This window comes from Bos taurus, chromosome 6, assembly GCF_002263795.3.
Source record: "Bos taurus isolate L1 Dominette 01449 registration number 42190680 breed Hereford chromosome 6, ARS-UCD2.0, whole genome shotgun sequence".
NCBI classification, from domain to species: domain Eukaryota; kingdom Metazoa; phylum Chordata; class Mammalia; order Artiodactyla; family Bovidae; genus Bos; species Bos taurus.
Genome location: NC_037333.1, coordinates 29,971,061 through 29,991,233, shown reverse-complemented (window position 1 = coordinate 29,991,233; position 20,173 = coordinate 29,971,061). Strand labels below are relative to the sequence as shown.

At 37.4% G+C, this 20,173-nt stretch overlaps 1 protein-coding gene across 16 annotated transcripts in view; it reads left to right on the top strand.

The window, feature by feature from the left end:
* Nucleotides 1–20,173, top strand: part of PDLIM5 (PDZ and LIM domain 5) — a 233,879-nt gene that overhangs the window by 150,934 nt on the left and 62,772 nt on the right. For 7 of the 16 annotated variants that reach the window (XM_015471537.3, XM_010805995.4, XM_010805994.4 and 4 more), the window contains 2 exons: nucleotides 17,474–17,590; nucleotides 19,821–19,961. The exons of 5 other annotated variants lie outside the window; for them this stretch is intronic. In XM_015471537.3, coding sequence (XP_015327023.1) covers nucleotides 17,474–17,590; nucleotides 19,821–19,961 — 258 coding nt within the window. Of the gene's footprint in view, nucleotides 1–15,349; nucleotides 17,123–17,473; nucleotides 17,591–19,820; nucleotides 19,962–20,173 lie in introns of those variants that run through there. 4 more of the 16 variants (XM_024993083.2, XM_024993081.2, XM_015471533.3 and 1 more) reach the window with 2 other exon arrangements.

Sequence of the window (20,173 nt, the reverse complement as noted above, 5' to 3'; positions counted from 1 at the left end):
TGGGAGTAATAAGTAGGTAAAGGTATTTCTATTATAAATAACTTTTATTTCCTACCTTAGTGTTTGTAGTGTTTTATTTTTTATCCTTGAAATAAAGCAGGTTTACTGGCAAAAAAAAAAAAAGGAGAAAGTAATCAGATATAATCAGGACTATAGGAATGAATTAGTGAAATAAGCTTCAAAACAAAAAAATATTAACTGAATAAATGTGATAAGATCTTGTAACTAATAAACAGTACTTAATAAATTTTTTATAATTTTCCATATGGAACATTTTAGAATCAAATGTATTAGCCACATAATACGTTTTATTTGAACACTTCTGCTGTTTCCTTTACGTCTTTAAGGTGTGAAAGTGAAAGTCACTTGGTCGTGTCCGACTCTTTGCGACCCCATGGATTATACGGTCTATGGAGTTCTCTAGGCCAGAATACTGGAGTGGGTAGCCTTCCCTTCTCCAGGGAATTTTCCCAACCCAAGGATCGAACCCAGGTCTCCTGCATTACAGGCAGATTCTTTCTTTCTTTTTTTTTTTAGACTAGTCAAGTGCAGTAGTGAGAAGGGGGGAAGAGTAGAATGAGGAGTTCGATCTGTAACTGACTGTGAACAATCAATTGAGATAACTCACTACCTTCGGACCAGCCCAGGCAGATTCTTTACCAGCTGAGCCACAAGGGACATCTTTAAAAATTTACCTCTAATTCTTCTCTCCTGGGAGGGATACTGCAGCTGAATGGCCTTTGGAAATGTATGAGATAAATGGAGATCTCACAAGGACAGGAGGGTGCTACTGGGGGGCCAAGGGAAGAAGTGTCTTCTAGTGCTGTGAATAATTCCACAGAACCAAGCATCATCTTCCCAAAAGACCAGTGGAATGCCACTGAGAACAGTGGGGCGAGTGCAAATGTTTCTCTTCCAAGATCTTATTCTACCTGCCGCTGTAGCCACAGGTTCTAACCCACAGTGCCCCCCCACCCCACTTCCTTTTCTAATTTGTGTTATGGATATTTGTCTACATATCCTACATCTCCAACCAGAATTTGAGCTCCTTGAATACAAAAGTCTTAGTGAAACATAAATTGAAGGGAATAGGCATTCTAATAGGCATGCTGTTTCTTCCTAGACATTTATACATAAATGTATATGTAAATATAAATATTTAAGTATATAAATATAGTTGTTCTCTGAACAGTGTAGGGAGTTAGGGGTGCCAACCTCCTGTACAGTAAAAAATACACAGATAACTTTACAGTCAGCCCTCCTTTTCTGTGGTTCTGCATTCTTGGATTCAGCCAAGATAGATTGGGTAGTACTACAGTATGTATTTAGTTAAAAAAAAAAAAAATCCACTTGTAAGTGGACCAGTGCAGTTCAGATTTGTGTGTTCAAGGGCAACTGTATATAAATAAACAAATTCTATTTGCAAGTGGGTGTTTACAGTGTAAACGTCATCTCTAGTGAACTACTTAGTCCGCTGAGGCTGCCATAAGAAAATATCCAGACCTGATGACTTAAACAACAGAAATTAATTTTCTCACAGTTTCAAAAGCTAGAAGTCCGAGACCAAGGTGCTCCAGGGTAGGTGTCTGCTGCCGCATGCCATGTCCGGCTGAAAGCTGGCCAGCGTGTCTCTTGTCCTTGCATGGCCTTTACTCTGTGGACTAGTGAAAAGCGCGAGCTCTGGGTGCCTGTCTCTTGTGTTTCTTTAAGGAGACCAGTCATCTTGGATTAGAACCTCAACTGTCGTGACCTCATTTAACCTTAATTACCTCCTTATAAACCCTGTCTCAAAAATACTGTTGCATTAGGTGTTAGGGCTTCAACGTGAATTTAGAGGAAGGACACAATTCAGTCCATAATACACACCAGCTGCCTTTCTATACGAATATTCATTTTGACGAATTAGCATTTAGAAAAAGCTATTCTAAAGTAGAGTCACTGACTTAGACCCAGTTGAAGTACTGTTGTTACCTCTGTTGTGATCGTCCTTTTCTGACCGGCATACTAAGTGTTTGTCTCCATGTCCTATATCCATAACTAGAGTGTAAGCTCCTTGAACACAAGCTTTTTGTGTTCCTCACCACCCCCGTATTTGGCTCTAATTAGCAATAACTAATGGTACCAATTATATATAATTGCATATTCCTCCAATTCTCTGTTCAGTTTTAGAGAAATTGTTTGCAACAGGTTTTACGTAACTTTTACTTGCGTGAAAATTCAGAATAAGGTCAAAGCTTCATAAAAATATCAAGGAATTAATATCTATAGTGAGGATAAGGGAGAGCCATACCTAAGCTGCTCGGAAGGAGAATTGTTTTGCTATGGGCAATCTAACTGGCAAAAGTAGATGCTCTTCCCTTGTTATTATCTGTTGAATAGTTGTGGAAGATATTAAATGAACATTTGTTTGTTAATCCATGTTCCCTTCTGGTTTTGGTCTGTTTTAACATGAATAACTCCATGACTCCTGTGAGGTGACAATACATGACTAATGTTAGAAATAGGCATGTGAAATGCTTAATGCTCTGATTGGAAAAGCCAACAGAAATTTTATCATTATGAAGGAAATGTTTCAAGTTAAAAGTATAATCTAAAACACTAATTAAAAAAAAAATTCAGCCTCCATATTATCAGATGTACTGAAAGCTAATATTAATATGTGGCTGACCATAATAGAGAATTATTGAAGGCCATAGAAAATTTTATTTAAAGTTAATTCTTTTAGAATCATATACCTAAAATACATTGTGTCAAGCACCATACAAAGGATGATTTTTCTTGACTCACTATTTTCTCAGTTTCTACTATATGTAGTAAAATATTTTTCTAAAAATTAAAAATTTTTTATGCATGTATAGAAGATCCCCCGGAGAAGGGAATGGCTACCTACTCCATTATTCTTACCGGGAGAACTCCATGGACAGAGGAGCCTGCCAGGCTAGTCCATAGCGTGGTAAAGCTTCCAACAAGAGTGAGGGACTAATACTTTCACTCTCATAGGTCTACATAAATAAGTACAAAGTAGTATTTTGAGGGCTTCCCTCCTAGCTCGGTCAGTGAAGTATCTGCCTGCAGTGCAGGAGACCCAAGTTCTATTCCTGGATCAGGAAGATCCCTTGGAGAAGGTAGTGGCAACCCACTCCAGTATTTTTGCCTGGAGAATCCCATGGACAAAGGAGCCGGGTAGGTTACAATCCATGGGGTCGCAAGAGTCAGACACGACTTAGCGACTAAACCACCAAACCACCACCCAAGTAGTATTTTTAGTTTAGCGAAAAAGATTTCTAAAATTATCATGACCAAAACATACTTTCATTAGTCTTTGTTTTTTCTCTCTCTCTTGTTCAGGTAATGATGGGTTCTGATTTTTCACAGATTATGCTGAAGAATTAATGTGTGATGTAGTTTCCCAGATTCTAAAGACTTAAATGTACTCGCCAAGGGAAGAGTGACTGCCTCTCCCTTTAGATAGAAAACAGTTCAAACTCCAGTCACCAGTTATATTACACAGAACTGAAGTGGTTATGGGGGGAAAAAATCTTCCAGACTGTCCCTTGGTACTAACTACATCCCTGTGATTTTCAGTTGAAGGCCATCAGAACAGATGTTACTTCTTAAACAGAAACTTGTCAGCTTTGTACATTCATTGAAAATTTAGACAGCAGAACCTACATACATTTTTCCAAACAGGCTCAATTTACAGCAAGTTTTTGAAACATTCTAGGTTGTTCACAGATATTCACAGGATCCACATAAAACAGATTTTTAAAAATTTATTTATTTATTTAGCCTCTCAGCTTGTGGGATCTTAGTTCCTTGATCAGGGATTAAACCGCAGCCCTCAGCAGTGAAAGTGTAGAAATAGATTAATGAAGAAACACAGTTTGCTAACCTGGGCATGTCTTCATTATTGCTGTTTCACAAATATGCTGGACTCTGTTGTATATTCTTATTAGGACATGTGTCATTTGAGTAAATTACCTAAAATTATTATTTAAAAACTACACAAAGAAATTAGGAATCATTTCCTTGGCTCATAATCTCACATGTTTTCATGAGGTTAAAATCAGGTTTGTCCCAAAACGCAGAACACAAAGACTTTCACAGCACAGTCTAATTTTTAAAAGCAAAAATGGAACGTTAATAACCAGATAGAATTGCTTAGCTGATAATATTATCATATGCATTCCTGCAAAGTATTGTGTTAACCTGGAAAAAAAGACCACAGGTTCAAAAATGGGTATATAACCAAATGGTAATTATTGTCTATTGCAAAATATGGGATGTTTGTAATTTATTTATCTCCTTTCATTTTCTACTAGTTGGTTATATTGTCCTACGGGCTTCCCTGGTGGCTCAGACAGTAAAGAACCCACCTGCAATGCGGGAGACCTGGGTTTGATCCCTGGGTCAGGAAGATCCCCTGGAGGAGGGCATGGCAAGCCACACCAGTATTCTTGCCTGGAGAATCCGATGGATAGAGGAACCTGGCGGGCTATAGTCCATGGGGTTGGAAAGAGTCAGACACGACTGAATGACTAAGCACAGCACAGCACACATGCAAATACTGGTTTGATGACTATAATGTAAAAGTCGCCATCTATTGAACATAAGTAATTACTACACTTGAGCTCCTTGTGAGAAAAGTATATTATTGAAGCAAGAAACATAGTTCCATGTACTCTGTTTTCACACACAGATTGTTTAATTTTCTATATAATTATGGAAATACTTGAATACTTTTTCCAAATTTAACTGTGAAGACTAATATTTATGAAGTTGTTTCATGAAAATCAGTGTTTGTAATAAGCAAGCATTGACTTTCAAAGTACAGAATGTGCACTAAGTTCTTTAGAAGTTTTATCAGACTAGCAGTGCTTCTATTATGATGCTGTTTCAATAAATTCTTTTCTCTTAACCTTAAATAGTTCAAAATTATTTTATTGAATTAAATAAGAAAATATAAGGAACTTATTTTCTTAAAATTCAGTGTTAAAGACACTTCCTGCAGCTTACTTTTTTTAATTCAAAAGAAATTATAATTTAAAAAGATTAGGGGTAATGATAATAGTCTTCCCCATGATGGAAGACTTAATATTCTATCTTTGACTGCCATTCAGTTTTACATGTTTCCATCGCATTGAAAGTTTCAAAACCCCAAGTTTTTCTACCTTTATGTGAAGGTGTGTTTATTATGATGGTGAAGTGAAAATAGCTTAGTCGTGTCTATCTCTTTGTGACCCCATGGACTATACATATTCAGTCCCTGGAATTCTCCAGACCAGAATATTGGAGTGGGTAGCCATTCCCTTTTCCAGGGGATCTTCCCAACCCAGGATCAAACCTAGGTCTCCCGCATTGCAAGCAGATTCTTTACTGTCTGAACCACCAGGGAAGCCCAAGAATACTGGAATGGGTATGTGTTAGTCTCTCAGTTGTGTCCAACTCTTTGTGACCCCATGGACTGTGGCCTGCCAGGCTTCTCTGCCATGGAATTCTCCAGGCAAGACTATTGGAATGGGTAACCTAGCCCTTCTCCAGTGGATCTTCGTGACCCAGAAATCTAACTGGTGTCTCCTGCATTGCAGGCAGATTCTTTACCAGCTGAGCTACCAGGGATTTTATAAAAGGAAATTGAAATAATTTGTTGCATAGTATAGCATAAAACATATGATAGGTATGAACATTCACGTATGTCTTAATTTTCTTCTTCCTAGTCAAATTAAAGAACTCTGTTTTCAAGTTACATTATTCTTATGAGCAATCTTAATTGTCTATATTTTCTCTGTTGTATTTCTCTTTTTTATATCTATTAACAGGTATACATTGAGTGCTGCTTCTTTGTCCAATTTTGATATGAGTTCATCTCCCAATACATCTAATCTAATACTTCTGAAGAGTCTGTAATCATTTCTTTAAAGTTATGTTCAAGCTAGGACAACACCTCAACAATTTTTGAGTTAGTGTTACATATGTATTTTATCTTTTCACATATTTATTACTCTAATATCCTAATAATTCTAGGATAGGAAAAATGTTTGAGGATAAATTTCTGAAAGATTTTAATGGCTTCAGGTAGTTGTATGTCACTGTTCAGATAATGGGTAAACTGGAAGTTTTGATACAAAGAAGCAAGACTTTTAAGCGAAGTTGGTGTACTCAAACTTACCCTTTGCTTACAACAATGGAATCAAATATCTCTTGTTAATATCATCAGATCTCTTAGCAGTGATACAAGTAGGGATATTGAAGCAGTACCACAAACATGTTAAGAAAATGTACATACACATAATAGTCATTTAAATGTGAAAGATAAAACAACCAGACAGTGTTAATTTAAGAGATTAAAAAATGTTTAATGTATATATATATATATATATACATATAAAACATTGTCAAGGATTATTATTAAAATAATAAATGCTGGTTGTTGAAAAATATTAATAGGCAAACAAAAATCACTCAAACCCAGAAATAAATACCGAAGAAGTTTATGTTTGTTTATGTTCTGGAGAAGATTGAAGCCCAGGTAGGAAGTTTTTCTTAAGGTACTCCCTAATCCCTAAAATGGGCTTAAAACTCAGTATTCAAAAAACTAAGGTCATGGCACCATCACTTCATGGCATATAGATGGGGAGACAATGGAAACAGGGACAGACTTTCTTTTCTTGGGCTCCAAAATCACTGCAGATAGTGAATGCAGTCATGAAGGGTAAAAAGTCATTTGCTCCTTGGAAGAAAAGCTGTGACAAACCTAACAGCGTATCAAAAAACAGAGACATTACTTTACTGACAAAGGTCTGTCTAGTCAAAGCTATGATTTTTCCAGTAGTCATGTATCATGTGAGAGTTGGACCATAAGAAAGGCAGAGCGCCAAAGAATTGATGCTTTTAAACTGTGGTGTGGTGTTGGAGAAGACTCTTAAAAGTCCCTTGGACAGCAAGGAGATCCAACCAGTTCATCCTAAAGGAAATCAGTCCTGAATATTCATTGGAAGGACTGATGCTGAAGCTAAAGCTCCAATACTTCGGCTACCTCATGCGAAGAACTGATTGATTAGAAAAGACCCTGATGCTGGGAAAGATTGAAGGCAGGAGGAGAAGGGGATGACAGAGGATGAGATGGTTGGATGGTATCACTGACTCAATGGATATGAGTTTGAGCAAACTCCGGGAGATGGTGAAGGACAGGGAAGCCTGGCATGCTATAGTCCTTGGGGTTACAAAGAGTTGGACACGACTGAGTGACTGAACAACAAATAGGCTATAAATCACTGAGAGAAAAAGACTAAGTATTTAGAGAACTTATGGATTTGCTAAGTAATATAATTTTTTTTTTAAAGTCTGGAGGATGGAGAAGAAAGTAGAACACTGGTAACAGAAAATATGGTGCTAGGTTTTAAAAAGGAAAAAGGTCTGCTTCTAAACTATAAATTAGTTTGAGCTTGAGGTCACATGAAAAAAAAGGCCTCGAAAGCATTCTTAACAACCATCTAGTGAGCACTGAGACGAGGAGGGCAGGATTGCTGTGACCCAGAATTAAGTTCTGAAGAAACAGATCACACCCAATTAACCCATTTTGGATAGATTGGGGGAGATCTTAATTTTAACAGTTATCAAAAGCTTTTATGATCGTCTTGAATTTAATGATAAAATGAGGCTAATGATTATCAAGTAGATTCATAACAGGTTGAAGGAGTTTAATGAAAGGACATTGTTTGGAGATGAGTCAGTGGCTTGGATGAAGACCCCTTCTACGGCTGACTGCCTTAATTTGTAGCTAATATGAAGCAGGAAGGTATAGCAAGTATGTTTCATACCAGATCCTCCTCAATAATATATTGACATGTAGGAAAATGGACCAAATCTAGTTTTTTGTTTTTTTTTTAAAGGAAGGAAAGAAATTTGATATGGTTATGTGCAGTTTAGATCAAATCATTTGCTCCTCTTGAACATATTGGGAGGAGTGGGATAAAGTTATCAAAAACAAATATCTGAAAAACTAGGGATTTTGGAGGAAAATGAACCCAATATGAGTTTGTCACGTCACATGGCCTCTAAAATTATAAGCAAGTAATAGTTCTGTTCTGTGCTAGTAAACTCTCATGAGCATATTATGTTTAATGTTTATTATGTTTAGTCTTTGACAGTTATATAGCTAACCCCAACAAAATCAACTGAAAAATCATGGGACATTTGAGTGGTCTTTGGGTCAGAGGCAATTATATAAGTGCTTGTTTTTAGCGGATAATATGAGCTAGTTCCTTGACTAAAATCCATAGCTCCATCTTCTTCCACAAACACTCTCCCTTAGTCTCAGGCCTCATAGATGGCTGTGGAGATTGATAAGCAACTGAGTAAATAAATGCCAGAGCATTTATTGCCTTGTGTATAACATTAAGGGATTTAGATTCTTATCACAAATAAGAAACCAAATATAGGATTTTAATCATGGGAGTAACATCTGATGTCAGTTTTTTAAAAGATCATTCTGAATACTATGGAAACTTAATTATAAAGGAGAAATAATGAAAACAGAAGGCTAGTTCTGTGTATTTTCTTCATTCAGTCAAGAGATGATAGTCACTCAGGCCATGAAAGTTCTAATAGAGCTGTAGAGACTTGAACTGGTTTATATTTTAGAGGAAGAACTGGCAGGAGTTTAGAAATAAGGGGGGTTGTTGATAGATAATGGAAAATTGCTGAGTCAGTGAATTTGGTAAGCATTAATTCAGTTGGTAAAAGTCAGTGAAATTGACAAATCAACTCAGTACAGTGAAAAAGCTAAGGGAGTCAAAATGTAGAGGAATGAGTTGGGGAAAAGGGTATTTTAAATATAGATTTTGGACATGTTAGACTTGCTGATGAAAAAGTAAAGGTTATGAATTCCGGAGTGCGTGGTTGTGGCATTCCAGGCCTGTGACCTAACTGTAGAGGGATTATCACTGAACTGAAGAAGTTAAAGAATGCAGCAGTCTGATTATTTAGTGATTCAGCATGATGACATTGAGGTCATCAGGAAGATTGTTGGAATGGGGTAAAGAGAAAGACAGTGAGCCCGGGGCTAAAGCCGACAGTGGGCAGGGTTAAGGCCAGACAGTGAGTGGGTGCGGAGTCAGCGGTGTAGTCTAATGACCCAGGCCCCGAAGCACTCAGCATATTGCAGGATCAAAGATGATTGATGGTGTAAAAAGTAAGGAGAAGGACACTTGCTCCATCTCTAGGTTTATAAACTTAGCAGTGTGAGAAAAAAGGGACCTCTGAGGGACAGCAAGGAAGATCTAGAATGGCAGAGGGTTTGTGAGGTCTGAGAGATATGGGAAATGGATCAGACCAAGAGACATAAAACAGTAAAGAAATAAGAGTTCAGAAGATGATGGATGGATGACTCAATGGGTAGTATTTGTGGCAGATAAATAGAGATGGGAAGTACGATGGACTTGATCCTTGGGGTCTGTTGCAGAAAAGTGGACTTTAGACCATAAATTCCATGAGAACCGGAAATTACAGTGGGCAGCATGCACGGTGTGAAATGGGACTTCAAATAAGATTCTGTTGTTGAATGAATGAATGGATGCAATGAATGGTTGAATGGGAGAGCTCAGGATGTATGATCCAGAATATTTAGCCAGAGAGCACGTGGCCAGTGGCTTCTGTTCTCTAATGCTGGAAGAACATTCTCGCTGGACATGGGGCGGTATAGTGACTTTCCCAGGATACCTGGCTTTTCCAAGGACTCACACTGGGTGGCTGTTCAACATGGCATTCAGAAAGATTTATTTATATTTTCAAATAGATAACAGATTGACTCAATACTATCGAATAATACATTATTTTAATCTGAATTTGGAAAAATACTTTCATCATAAATTCTTTTTATAATATTAGGATTACATTACCACTACAAAATGGCAGATTTTTGCCCCATACAAGAAACTGTTCCTAACTATATGGTAGAAATCATTGAAATCACTAATAGAAATGATTCAGTGATGACATTGATGATGTGCAGTGAGAGGAGCTAAGGTTAGTGCAAAGTACCCTGCTGTTAGTGAGGGAGATGGACTTTTATCAGGAATAATTACAAGTGATTTTCAAGTTGGTATTATACCTTAAAATCTTTATATTATATTGGTATTTTTATAGACACAGTATAAATATATACTCATTCTTTATCTATGTTATCTTTAGACCCCATGCTATATTTTCTCTAAAGAGATCAAGAAATATAGATAACTAAAGACTTCAAAATCCTAAAGAATAGTGCTGTCAACGTGTTGCATTCAATATGTCAGCAAATCCCGGAGACCCAGCAGTGGCCACAGGACTGGAAAAGGTTAATCCTCTTCCCAGTTCCCAAGAAAGGTAGTACTAAAGAATGTGCTAAGCATCGGACAGTCGCACTTATCTGCCATGCTAGTAAGGTCATGCTTAAGATCTTGCATGCTAGGCTTCAGCATTATGCAAACCAAGAACTTCCAGTTGTCCAAGTTGGGTTTAGAAAAGGAAGAGAAACCAGAGATCAAATTGCCGACATGCGCTGGATCATAGAGAAAGCAAGGAATTCCAGAAAAACAGCTATTTCTTGTTTCATCGATTACGCTAAAGTTTTTGACTGTGTGGATCATAACAAACTGGGGAAAGCTCATAAAGAGATGGAAATACCAGACCACCTTACTTGTCTCCTGAGAAACCTGTATACGGGTCAAGAAGCAACAGTTAGAACCCTTTATAGAACAAATGATTGGTTCAAGATGGAGAAAAGAGTACGACAGGGCTGTCTGCTGTCACCCTGTTTGTTTAACCTATACACTGAGCACATCATGAGAAATGCTGGGCTGGATGAGTTACATACTGGAATCAAGATACACGGGAGAAACAGCCACAACCTCAGACATGCGATGATGCTATTCAAATGGCAGAAAGCGAAGAAGAACTAAAGAGCCTCTTGATGAGGGTGAAGGAGGAGAGTGAAAGAGCCAGCTCAAAACTAAATATTAAAAAACCTAACATCACGGCATCTGGCCCCATTACTTCCTGGCAAATAGAAGGGGGAAAGGTGGAAGTAGTGACATTTCCTCTTCCTGGACTCTAAAATCACTGCGGATGGTGACTGCAGCCATGAAATCAGAAGATGATTGCTTCTTGGCAGGAAAGCTAAAACAAATATAACAGCGTGTTGGAAAGCAGAGACATTACTCTGCCAACTAAGGTCTGTAAAATCAAGGCTATGGTCTTCCCAGTGGTCAGGTATGATTATGAGAGCTGTACCATCAAGAAGGCAGAATGTCAGAGAATTGATGCCTTGGAACTGTGGTGCTGGAGAAGACTCCTGAAAATCTCTTGGAAAGGAAGGAGATCAAACCAGTTAATCTTAAGGGAAATCAACCCTGAATACTTGTTGGAAGGACTGGTGCTGAAGCTGAAGCTCCAGTATTTTGGTTATCTGATGCTAACAGCCGACTCATTGGAAAAGTCCCTGATGCCGGGAAAGATTGAGGGCAGAAGAAAAAGAGGGTGTCAGAGGATGAGATGGCTCAATGGCATCACTGATGCAATGGACATGAACTTGGGCAGACTCCGGGATATGGTAAAGGACAGGAAGGCCTGGCATGCTGCTGTCCATGGGGTCACAAAGAGTCAGACGCGACTGGGTAACTGAACACAACAAAAAGAGTTCATATAATACTAAGACTGGACATTTAATAATGTAGCATCCATTACAGAAAAGGAAGATCAGAGAAATGCATGAAAGCTAAGGCAGAATTTGAAAGGTGCTGAAGAAAGCTTTGCTTCATACTCTGTGGTGACGTAAATGGGAAGGAAATCCAAAAAGGAGGGGTATGAATATACACATAGCTGATTCACTTGGCTGTACAGCAGAAACTACTACAACATTGTAAAGCAACTAAACCCCATTAAAAAGAGAGAGAGAGAGAATGAGATAAAACAACAAAGAACAAATTCTTTCCCCATGCAAATAAGTTCCAGTTCTTTCAAGGTCTCCATTTGTATTTCCTTCTTTTCCTTGTTTCGGTGAAGTACAAAGCTCCAAGTAAAATTTCTTTGACCCAGTTTCTTTTATTTGCTCTCACAAAAAATCAAACCTCATTTTGGATCATGTTATTCTTTATTTCATAATCTTCTTTTAGCTTCTGACAGTCAGTCCCCTCAGCCCTTCCATGTGCAAATCAAGGATTCCCTATTTGCTTATTTTTAAATTATCTTCAAGATGAAATTATAATAAATGTAGAATTAACAGGCTCAAATAATGTTTTTAGGCTGATAAAAAAAAAACCAAAGGCAGTTGAAATTAATACATTTAGCTTGTGATTAAGGGCGTCAGAAATTTCCACCTGAGGTTTTGTTAATTTAACTTACCAGAGGGGAAATCATAATTACAGATGAATGCATATTTGTTGTTGGGAAGCCGGCAGAAGATTCCCATTTTTCCTGATGACAGACAGTTTCCTTGGCTAAAATAAATAACTTTGCTCCTCCAGTGAACCCCAAAAGTACAGAATGCAGCTACAATGTTGGCATAGCTCACTTTTTTTTTCCATTTTCTGCTTTCACAGTATTCTGTGAATGCTTGCTTTGTAGAAGACTGAATATACTAGCAACAATTTATTGTCATTTTCCTCTTTTACCTGCTATAAAAGGTTTCTGATTTTTTTTTCTTAATGAAAACCTGCCATGTCGGGATTAATAAATCATTCTGTCTGATTATTTTGTGACACTCATGTGGAGAGTGAGGAGGATTGAAATCTGTGTTTGGAGACTGAAAGTTTTCATACTGCAAAGGAAAGTTTCTGTATTCTTTTTCAAGGTTAGTCTTTGTGAAGAATTTATTCTTATATAGTTTGGATGTCATTCCATTAAAATATGGATGAGCCAAATTAACATTTTGATACTTTGTAACTGAGGTGCATTTTAACATCCTTCCACCAGAAATCACTAGTGAAATAGTACTAAAAACAGGTAAGTGTATTAGATAAGGTCGGAGCACAGAAGACGGAAGAGAAGTGGTCAGTTGGATCCTATGATGAGACTAAATTAGGAATGCACCCCAAAAGACAAGAATGTATGATTCCAGCTGTGTGAGGTATCTACAGTGGTCAAATTCACAGAAACAGAAATAGAATGGTGGTTACCAGGAGCTAGCGGGATTGGGGAAAGGGAAGTTGTTATTTAATCGATACATAGTTTCAGATTTATAAGATAAAAAAGCCATGGAGCTCTGGAAATCTGTTTCACAACAGTAGCTGTACCTAACATTTCTAAAGTGAAGAAGTGAGGTTGCTCAGTCGTGTCTGACTCTCTGCGATCCCGTGGACTGTAGGCCACCAGGCTCCTCAATCCAAGGGATTCTCCAGGCAAGAATACTGGAGTGGGTTGCCATTTCCTTCTCCAGGGATCTTCCCAACCCAGAGATCGAACCCGGGTCTCTTGCATTGCAGGCAAGACGCTTTAACCTCTGAGCCACCAGGGAAGCATTAGTAAACATTGCTAACATTACTAAATGTTAGTAATGAAACATTTTAACATTACTAAACTATACACTTACAAATGGTGAAGATGGTAATTTTTTTTTTTTTTTACAATTGAAGTGTAGTTGACTTACAGTGTTGTGTTTCAGGTGTACAGCAAAGTGATTCAAGTTATTCTTTTTCAGATTATTTTCTATCATAGTTAGGACAGTAAATCTTATGTTTTTTTTTTTTTTTTTAACCACAATAAAAAGAAAGCGAGGAATGCAAATTGTCAATTGAATTTAGCCACAGAGAGGTCATTTGGGACCTCAGCAAGAATATGGTTTTCTGGAGGTTGGAGAGTGAGCCCACTTGAGGCAGTGGAAGAGGGGCTGGCAGCTGAGGAAACGGAGATTATGTAAGTAAACTTACTTCATAGTGTTTGGATGTTAAAAGGTACATGGGGGAAATAGAAGGTGAAGGTGTTTTTGTTGTTATTGTTGTTTTAAGAGAAACTATAGCATTTTTGTGGAGAAGGCAATGGCACCCCACTCCAGTACTCTTGCCTGGAAAATCCCATGGACATAGAAGCCTGGTGGGTAACAACCTGTGTAGTCTCAAAGAGTCGGACACGACAGCGACTAAACCACCATAAATAAAGCCTGGTAGGCTGCAGTCCATGGGGTCACTAAGAGTTGGACATGACTGAGCGATTTCACTTTCACTTTTCACTTTCATGCATTGGAGAAGGAAATGGCAACCCACTCCAGTGTTCTTGCCTGGAGAATCCCAGGGACGGGGGAGCCTGGTGGGCTGCCACCTATGTGGTCGCACAGAGTCAGACACGACTGAAGCGACTTAGCAGCAGTAGCAGCAGCATAGCATTTTTGAATGGGGATGCAAAGCCTGTAGGGGGCAAGTAGAAAATGTGAGAGAAATTGACTGAGGCCAGAGATTGATTGAGGCCGCTGAGAAAAGGGGAGGAGCTAGAGTCTACAGCATAAGGAATTAGCAATTTGAGAGTTGCCAGGACTGGTGGATAGAGTTCCTCTGGCTGCTCCTACAGGTATGGTCAGGTTGATAAGTTAATGAGATGGGCATCCTCACTCCTGCTTTGCCTGAGCAGACGGTTTACATGGGTCCCCATTGAAAAGCGTAGAAAGGCCCAGTACAGAGATTATACAAAGAAAGGCACAATTGCAAAGAAAGATAATGCACAAATAGCTCTTTGTTCATTTTCCCTGAGAAAAGCAAGCCAAAAGTCTGCAAGCCCAGCTCTCCAGCCATATCTGGGAAGTGCTCATACCTGTCTCCAGTGAGAAATGAAAAGTGACTTAAGTAACAGACCGAGCCGAAAGTCTTGCTGCTTCAGAGGTGCTATTAATTAAAGCTTCTTCCAACCCAAAAAAGAATATGTATTGGGGAATGACAGAATGAGAATAGATATTGATGTCTGTACCCCATACTAAATGAGATAGTTTAAAATTTTCTTAAGTCTATTATCTTCAGACATTGGCTAAGCAAAGGAATAGATAATCAGTGTGTATGACACATGGGAAACCTCCTGAGTACATTTGTTTGGAAACTTAGAAATCTGGCTTTAAAGGGTATTTTATGAGTTATATGAACTTTATTTTCAAATGGTATTCATTTTTCCAGTCAACAGAGTTTGTGGAGGTGTTGGAAAACTCAACTCCTTCAATTCACTCTTTTTTTATTACCTGTCTTCATTATGTATTATATATTAATATATAGGTATTGATATATATTACATACTATGTAATATATACATTATGTATCAATATATAGGTATTAATAATATTTTATTTTTTCTAGGATATTGATAATTCTTTATGTTTTAAAGGACATTTTGAAAGGTTTTTTTTTTTTGGCGTTCTAGTCATTTCTTTGAGGTTGTTCTTGTATCAAAGAACAGTTCTTAAACAGTAATACCTGTTTCACCTGAATTGGGAAACAGTCTCCAGAAGGTACAAGATATATTCTGTGGAAAAATAATGTGCACATAGTGAGTTTGTACTTGAAAACAATAAATTTCTCCAATGCATTTATTCAACAAATACTTGTTTGTTGTTTTCTATGTTGTAAGTGCTTTGTTTTACTTATACCAGTGAACGTAACTGTCCCTGACCTCAGGGAGCTTCTAGTCTAGTGAGGGAGTCCAGATTCAAACAAATAACCACATAAATTGTATAATTAATATAGTAACAAATTACGTGAAGAAAAAGTACAAGGTGGTATAAAACCATATGACACAGGCAGCATTTTGGCAGTTTGGGAAATTAGGGAGACCTCCCTGAGGAGGTGACATTTAAATTGAGGCCAGAAGGATACTTAAGAATTAGTGTGATAAAGGTGTGGCAGACAGCTGGGTATAGAAAGTGACATGGAATAGCTGCACAGTGGCCTTGAGGTGGGAAGAAGTTTGGCCTGTTTAAGAAGAGGTGGAAGACCCCTGGACGGGAGCAAGCCAGACAGAGAGAAAGCTCTGTGAGAAAGGCTGGTGAGTGGGGAGCCCAGGAGTACAGCTATCCATGGAGCAGTGCTGGCAGCATCCAAGAACCAGACAGGATCAGATTTATGTTTTTAAAAGTTCACTCCGGTAGCTGTGTGGAGACATTATTCTCTGTGGCAGGGGGTCAACAAACTTTTTCTGTAAGAAATGAGATAGTAAATATACTAGATTTTGTGAGTCACTTGGGTCTGTTGCAGCTACCCAGCTCTCCATGTTTTATGGAAGTAGCCATAGACATTATGTAAGTGACTGAACCTGGCTGTGTTCTAGAAAACTTATTCATAGATGCTGACATTTGAATTTCATATAGATTTTACGTGTTGTGAAATAGTCTTTTTTATTTTTTAAATCATTTAAAGATATGAAAGCCATTATTAGTTCCCAGGCCACGTGAAGATAGGAGGCAGGCTGACTTTGACCTGGGAGCTGGGGTTTGCTGACTCCTGTTACAGCGCTTATTTTCTTATTTGTCCAACTTTTTTTTTCCTCTGCCTCTTAAATGATGTTTACTTCTACCTTGACATTTTTCTTAAGTTATCTACACTTTTTTCCAACACTCTGGTAAAGATATGACCAGTACTAAATAAAAAATGGGAATATAACCTCTTCTATTTTTATCTTAGTGTTACATTTTCCATTTGAAAATCAATTGACATGACTGACCCATTCTACTTTTTTCCACAGGCTTTTAAAAAAATGAATAATTTTTTGTTTTTCCTGTTTATTTTTTTCCCCCAAAGTGTTACACTTGGTGCTTTCTTCTTTCAGACCTCACACCGAATTTTTTCATCTTCTCTTTACCTGGTAATAACTCTTAAATTTAATTCTGACATTCAAAAGAAAAAATGGTAGAGACATCAAGAAAACAAAATGCATCCTATTCAAACAACACAATTGCTTGCAAATGTTTGTTTCTGATTAGATGAAATAGTTTCTTTACATCAAGGTAAACGACATCCATGTTATTTCAGATCTGCAAATAATTATTCTGACTTAAAGGGAAATTCCTAGTTACTTTTGTGTATTGTGCTCTTCAGCCCCACAGGATGCTGGAAAGCATAAGGTTTTGGAAAGAGTATATACAGACTTGGTTCAACATCCATCTGAGCCTTACGAGGTATATGATATGATATGATATTGGGCAACTTAATTAATTTCTTGGAGCTTAAGTTTCTCTGAAGCATGCAAAATACATAGTCAGTGATGGAAATTCCCACCCACCTTTCTTCCCCCTGTAAGCATGACAGTTTATCACATAAAAGTTGCTATGTTAAAAAACGGCCTATATTTGGTGATTGTGAGGGTGTTTGGTGTTAGTTTTAACCTTCTGCAGATATAAAGTTTAAAAAAAAATCTAGCGGTATTCCAAAATGGAACCAATGTGCTTTTAAGGTGGTATACATGATTAAAGTCTGTTCTTTTCATTAATATTTCCTCTGCCTTGTTTATTTTACTTCTGAAAACTCAGGTTTGACAGTTCTCTGGAAGACCTACCTCAGACTGGACCTCACCCACCTACAACTGCTCAGGTTTTACATATTGGTGGCCAAGTAGCCACAGTTTCTAAAGTAACTACATATTCTAGGTAGAGTTTTTTTCCTCTTGTCTGTCTAAATTTTAATGCTGGTGGTGATAGGTACTAAAACTGTTTGAGTATTAATAAAAAGGAAAAGCTGATCATAGATTACAGAACTGACATTAATATATAGACAGAGCTTGGCACTCAGCCTTGGTGGAACACTGCTTTACACTACTTTTAAATTTTTCATTTTTTGTTTTGATTCTGAGTTCTAATTTAGAGTCAGGAAATCTGTGCCTTTTCTCTATTCAGTGTGATTTGGAAAGTCATCTTTCTTGAGTTTGTCATAAGTCTATTGAATTAGAGCATTCCCATCTAAAAAAGAACTGATAGAAATTTTATGTTCTAGGTGCCCAGATATATTCTAAATGTATTGAGGTTAATTTTCCTAAGATTTTGAAGGACTCTGCTCATACTCAATCTTTTATACTATTAATTGTGGTACAATATGATGAAAGAAATTCATTATAATTTCCTTTTCTTCTTATAGAAGAAGGATAATTTAGCTGATTGATTTTTTTAGATGACTTTTTTGTAGACTTAAGTGTCTTGTCATTATTTGCCATTATTTCCCTGAAATAGAAGCCATTGTCCCAAAGATGCAGAGTAATTGAAAAACTCAAAGTTGAGTCAGTTGGTAACTTTATTCTTCCACTTATGACACTCATATTCCTCTGCTGCTTATCACATTTTTCTTTTCTTTTTCTCAGACCCCATTTTTTCTTTTCTAGCCATTCACAACAGTTAAAACATATCTACACAGTTCAATTAAATTATAGACTTATCAAAAATTATACTTAAGCAATTCTCTCTCTGTGTATGCATATATATATAATAGATAAATGACTTACCACGGTTTTCTTAGTTTGTCTTCTAATATTTTGTAAAATTAGAGCCAGTGGAACTAGGAATAATGAATTATCAAATTCTTCTAGAAGGGAGAAGAGGAGACAGGGAGAAGAGACTTATATCAACCCTCACAGTTTTGGGCATCTGAGCTCTTATTCGCTCGAGTTGAGTTTGGTACATAATTATGTTGTGTTAGAGGTGGCCATTGTCACCAATTTTGGAAAAGGCAATCATAGTATAGTGAGGCTATTCATTAAGAACTTATATGCATAATTAAAGAAGAGAGACATAGATTTCATCCCATGCATTTTAAACTTTCTTTTTACCTAATAAAAAAAAGAAGTTCTCAATTCCAGCTTGATAACCAGATTTGAGAGAAGGGCATGGCAACCCACTCCAGTATTCTTGCGTGTAGAATCACCATGGACAGAGGAGCCTGAAGGGCTACATACAGTCCATAGGGTTGCAAAGAATCAGACACGACTGAGAAACTAAGGAACAGCAGCCACCAGATTTGAAAGTCATTACAGTCCTAATGATGGAATGTTAATTCCTATCTAGGTATATGACCTTTTCTAAAAGACCAAAGGAAACCATTAGTTTAAATAATTCGAATTTTGAAGGTAAAATTTCATAGCAGCATATTTGAATCTTTACAGAGCTAACTGAAAATAGAAATACAGAGCATCATTAGAGAAGGTGGTCTTTTTGGTCATATTCACTGTAACTACTGTTTATTTCTGCAAAGGTGTTTGCCCTCCCGAAATAGTTTTACTCTTAATATTTAAAGGTTATTTCTTGTCTGTATTAATATGTATTGTAGCTTCTGAATAAGCAGGCGATTGTACCTGCTTCTCTTGAAAACTCGAGTCTCATTAAAATGTCAGGCTCTGGGTGTATATCATCTCTAAGGTGTATATCATCTCTACATTCTCGTTACATAGAAACTTTTTGGAAAAGTTGGTGTAACCTTCCTTCTTTTTCTGCTTACTAAAAGTCACACTTCATGTTTGGATTTATTTTCTACTTAGTTGTTGACAAAGAAAAAGAAAGGAAGTTGTTGAGAAATCAGTCTTCAAATGTGTATTGTCATATGATACTGATTTCGCTTTAAGTAGGATTAGAGACTGTGAGCTTAAAAACATTCAAAAATGTTTGTATAGTATTTAAACCAGTTTTATGGAGGATTACATATCAGATTTTAATTTCTGAGAGAAATCATAGTAACAGTAAATAAAGGATCTGAGCTCCTTTTACGCTTGTGACATGTCACACCTTTAAAAGTCTAAATATTAACATGGCATGGTTGCTATCTTATCTTTATTATGCTACCCTTCTCACTTTCCTTTTTGTTCCTCTTCTCTGTTTTTCTGCTGACCAATTTAAGCAGCTCCACGAGAAATGTGGCAACAAGTTCTTTGGAAGCTTCTCGAAACTTGTCTACCTTGTCTTCTCCTGCTAGATACAGTGCTGCCGTTCTGAGCAGCGCAGCCGCTACTGTGTCTGCTGTTCTTGCTGCGAGAACCAGGTAGAACTCCATGTACGGTGTGCATCTGATGTGAACCCAGCGCTTTTCACTGTCTTACAACTCACCTCTGAGACAGCATTCCCGTGTGAATCGGCCACAGCCCTGTTAGGAGATCTTAATTGTATTGGGGACATTTTTTCTAGGTTGTGGCTATATCCCACAGAGTGTATTACTGATTTTTCCTAAAATAATCCTTTTATCTCTTTCCATCA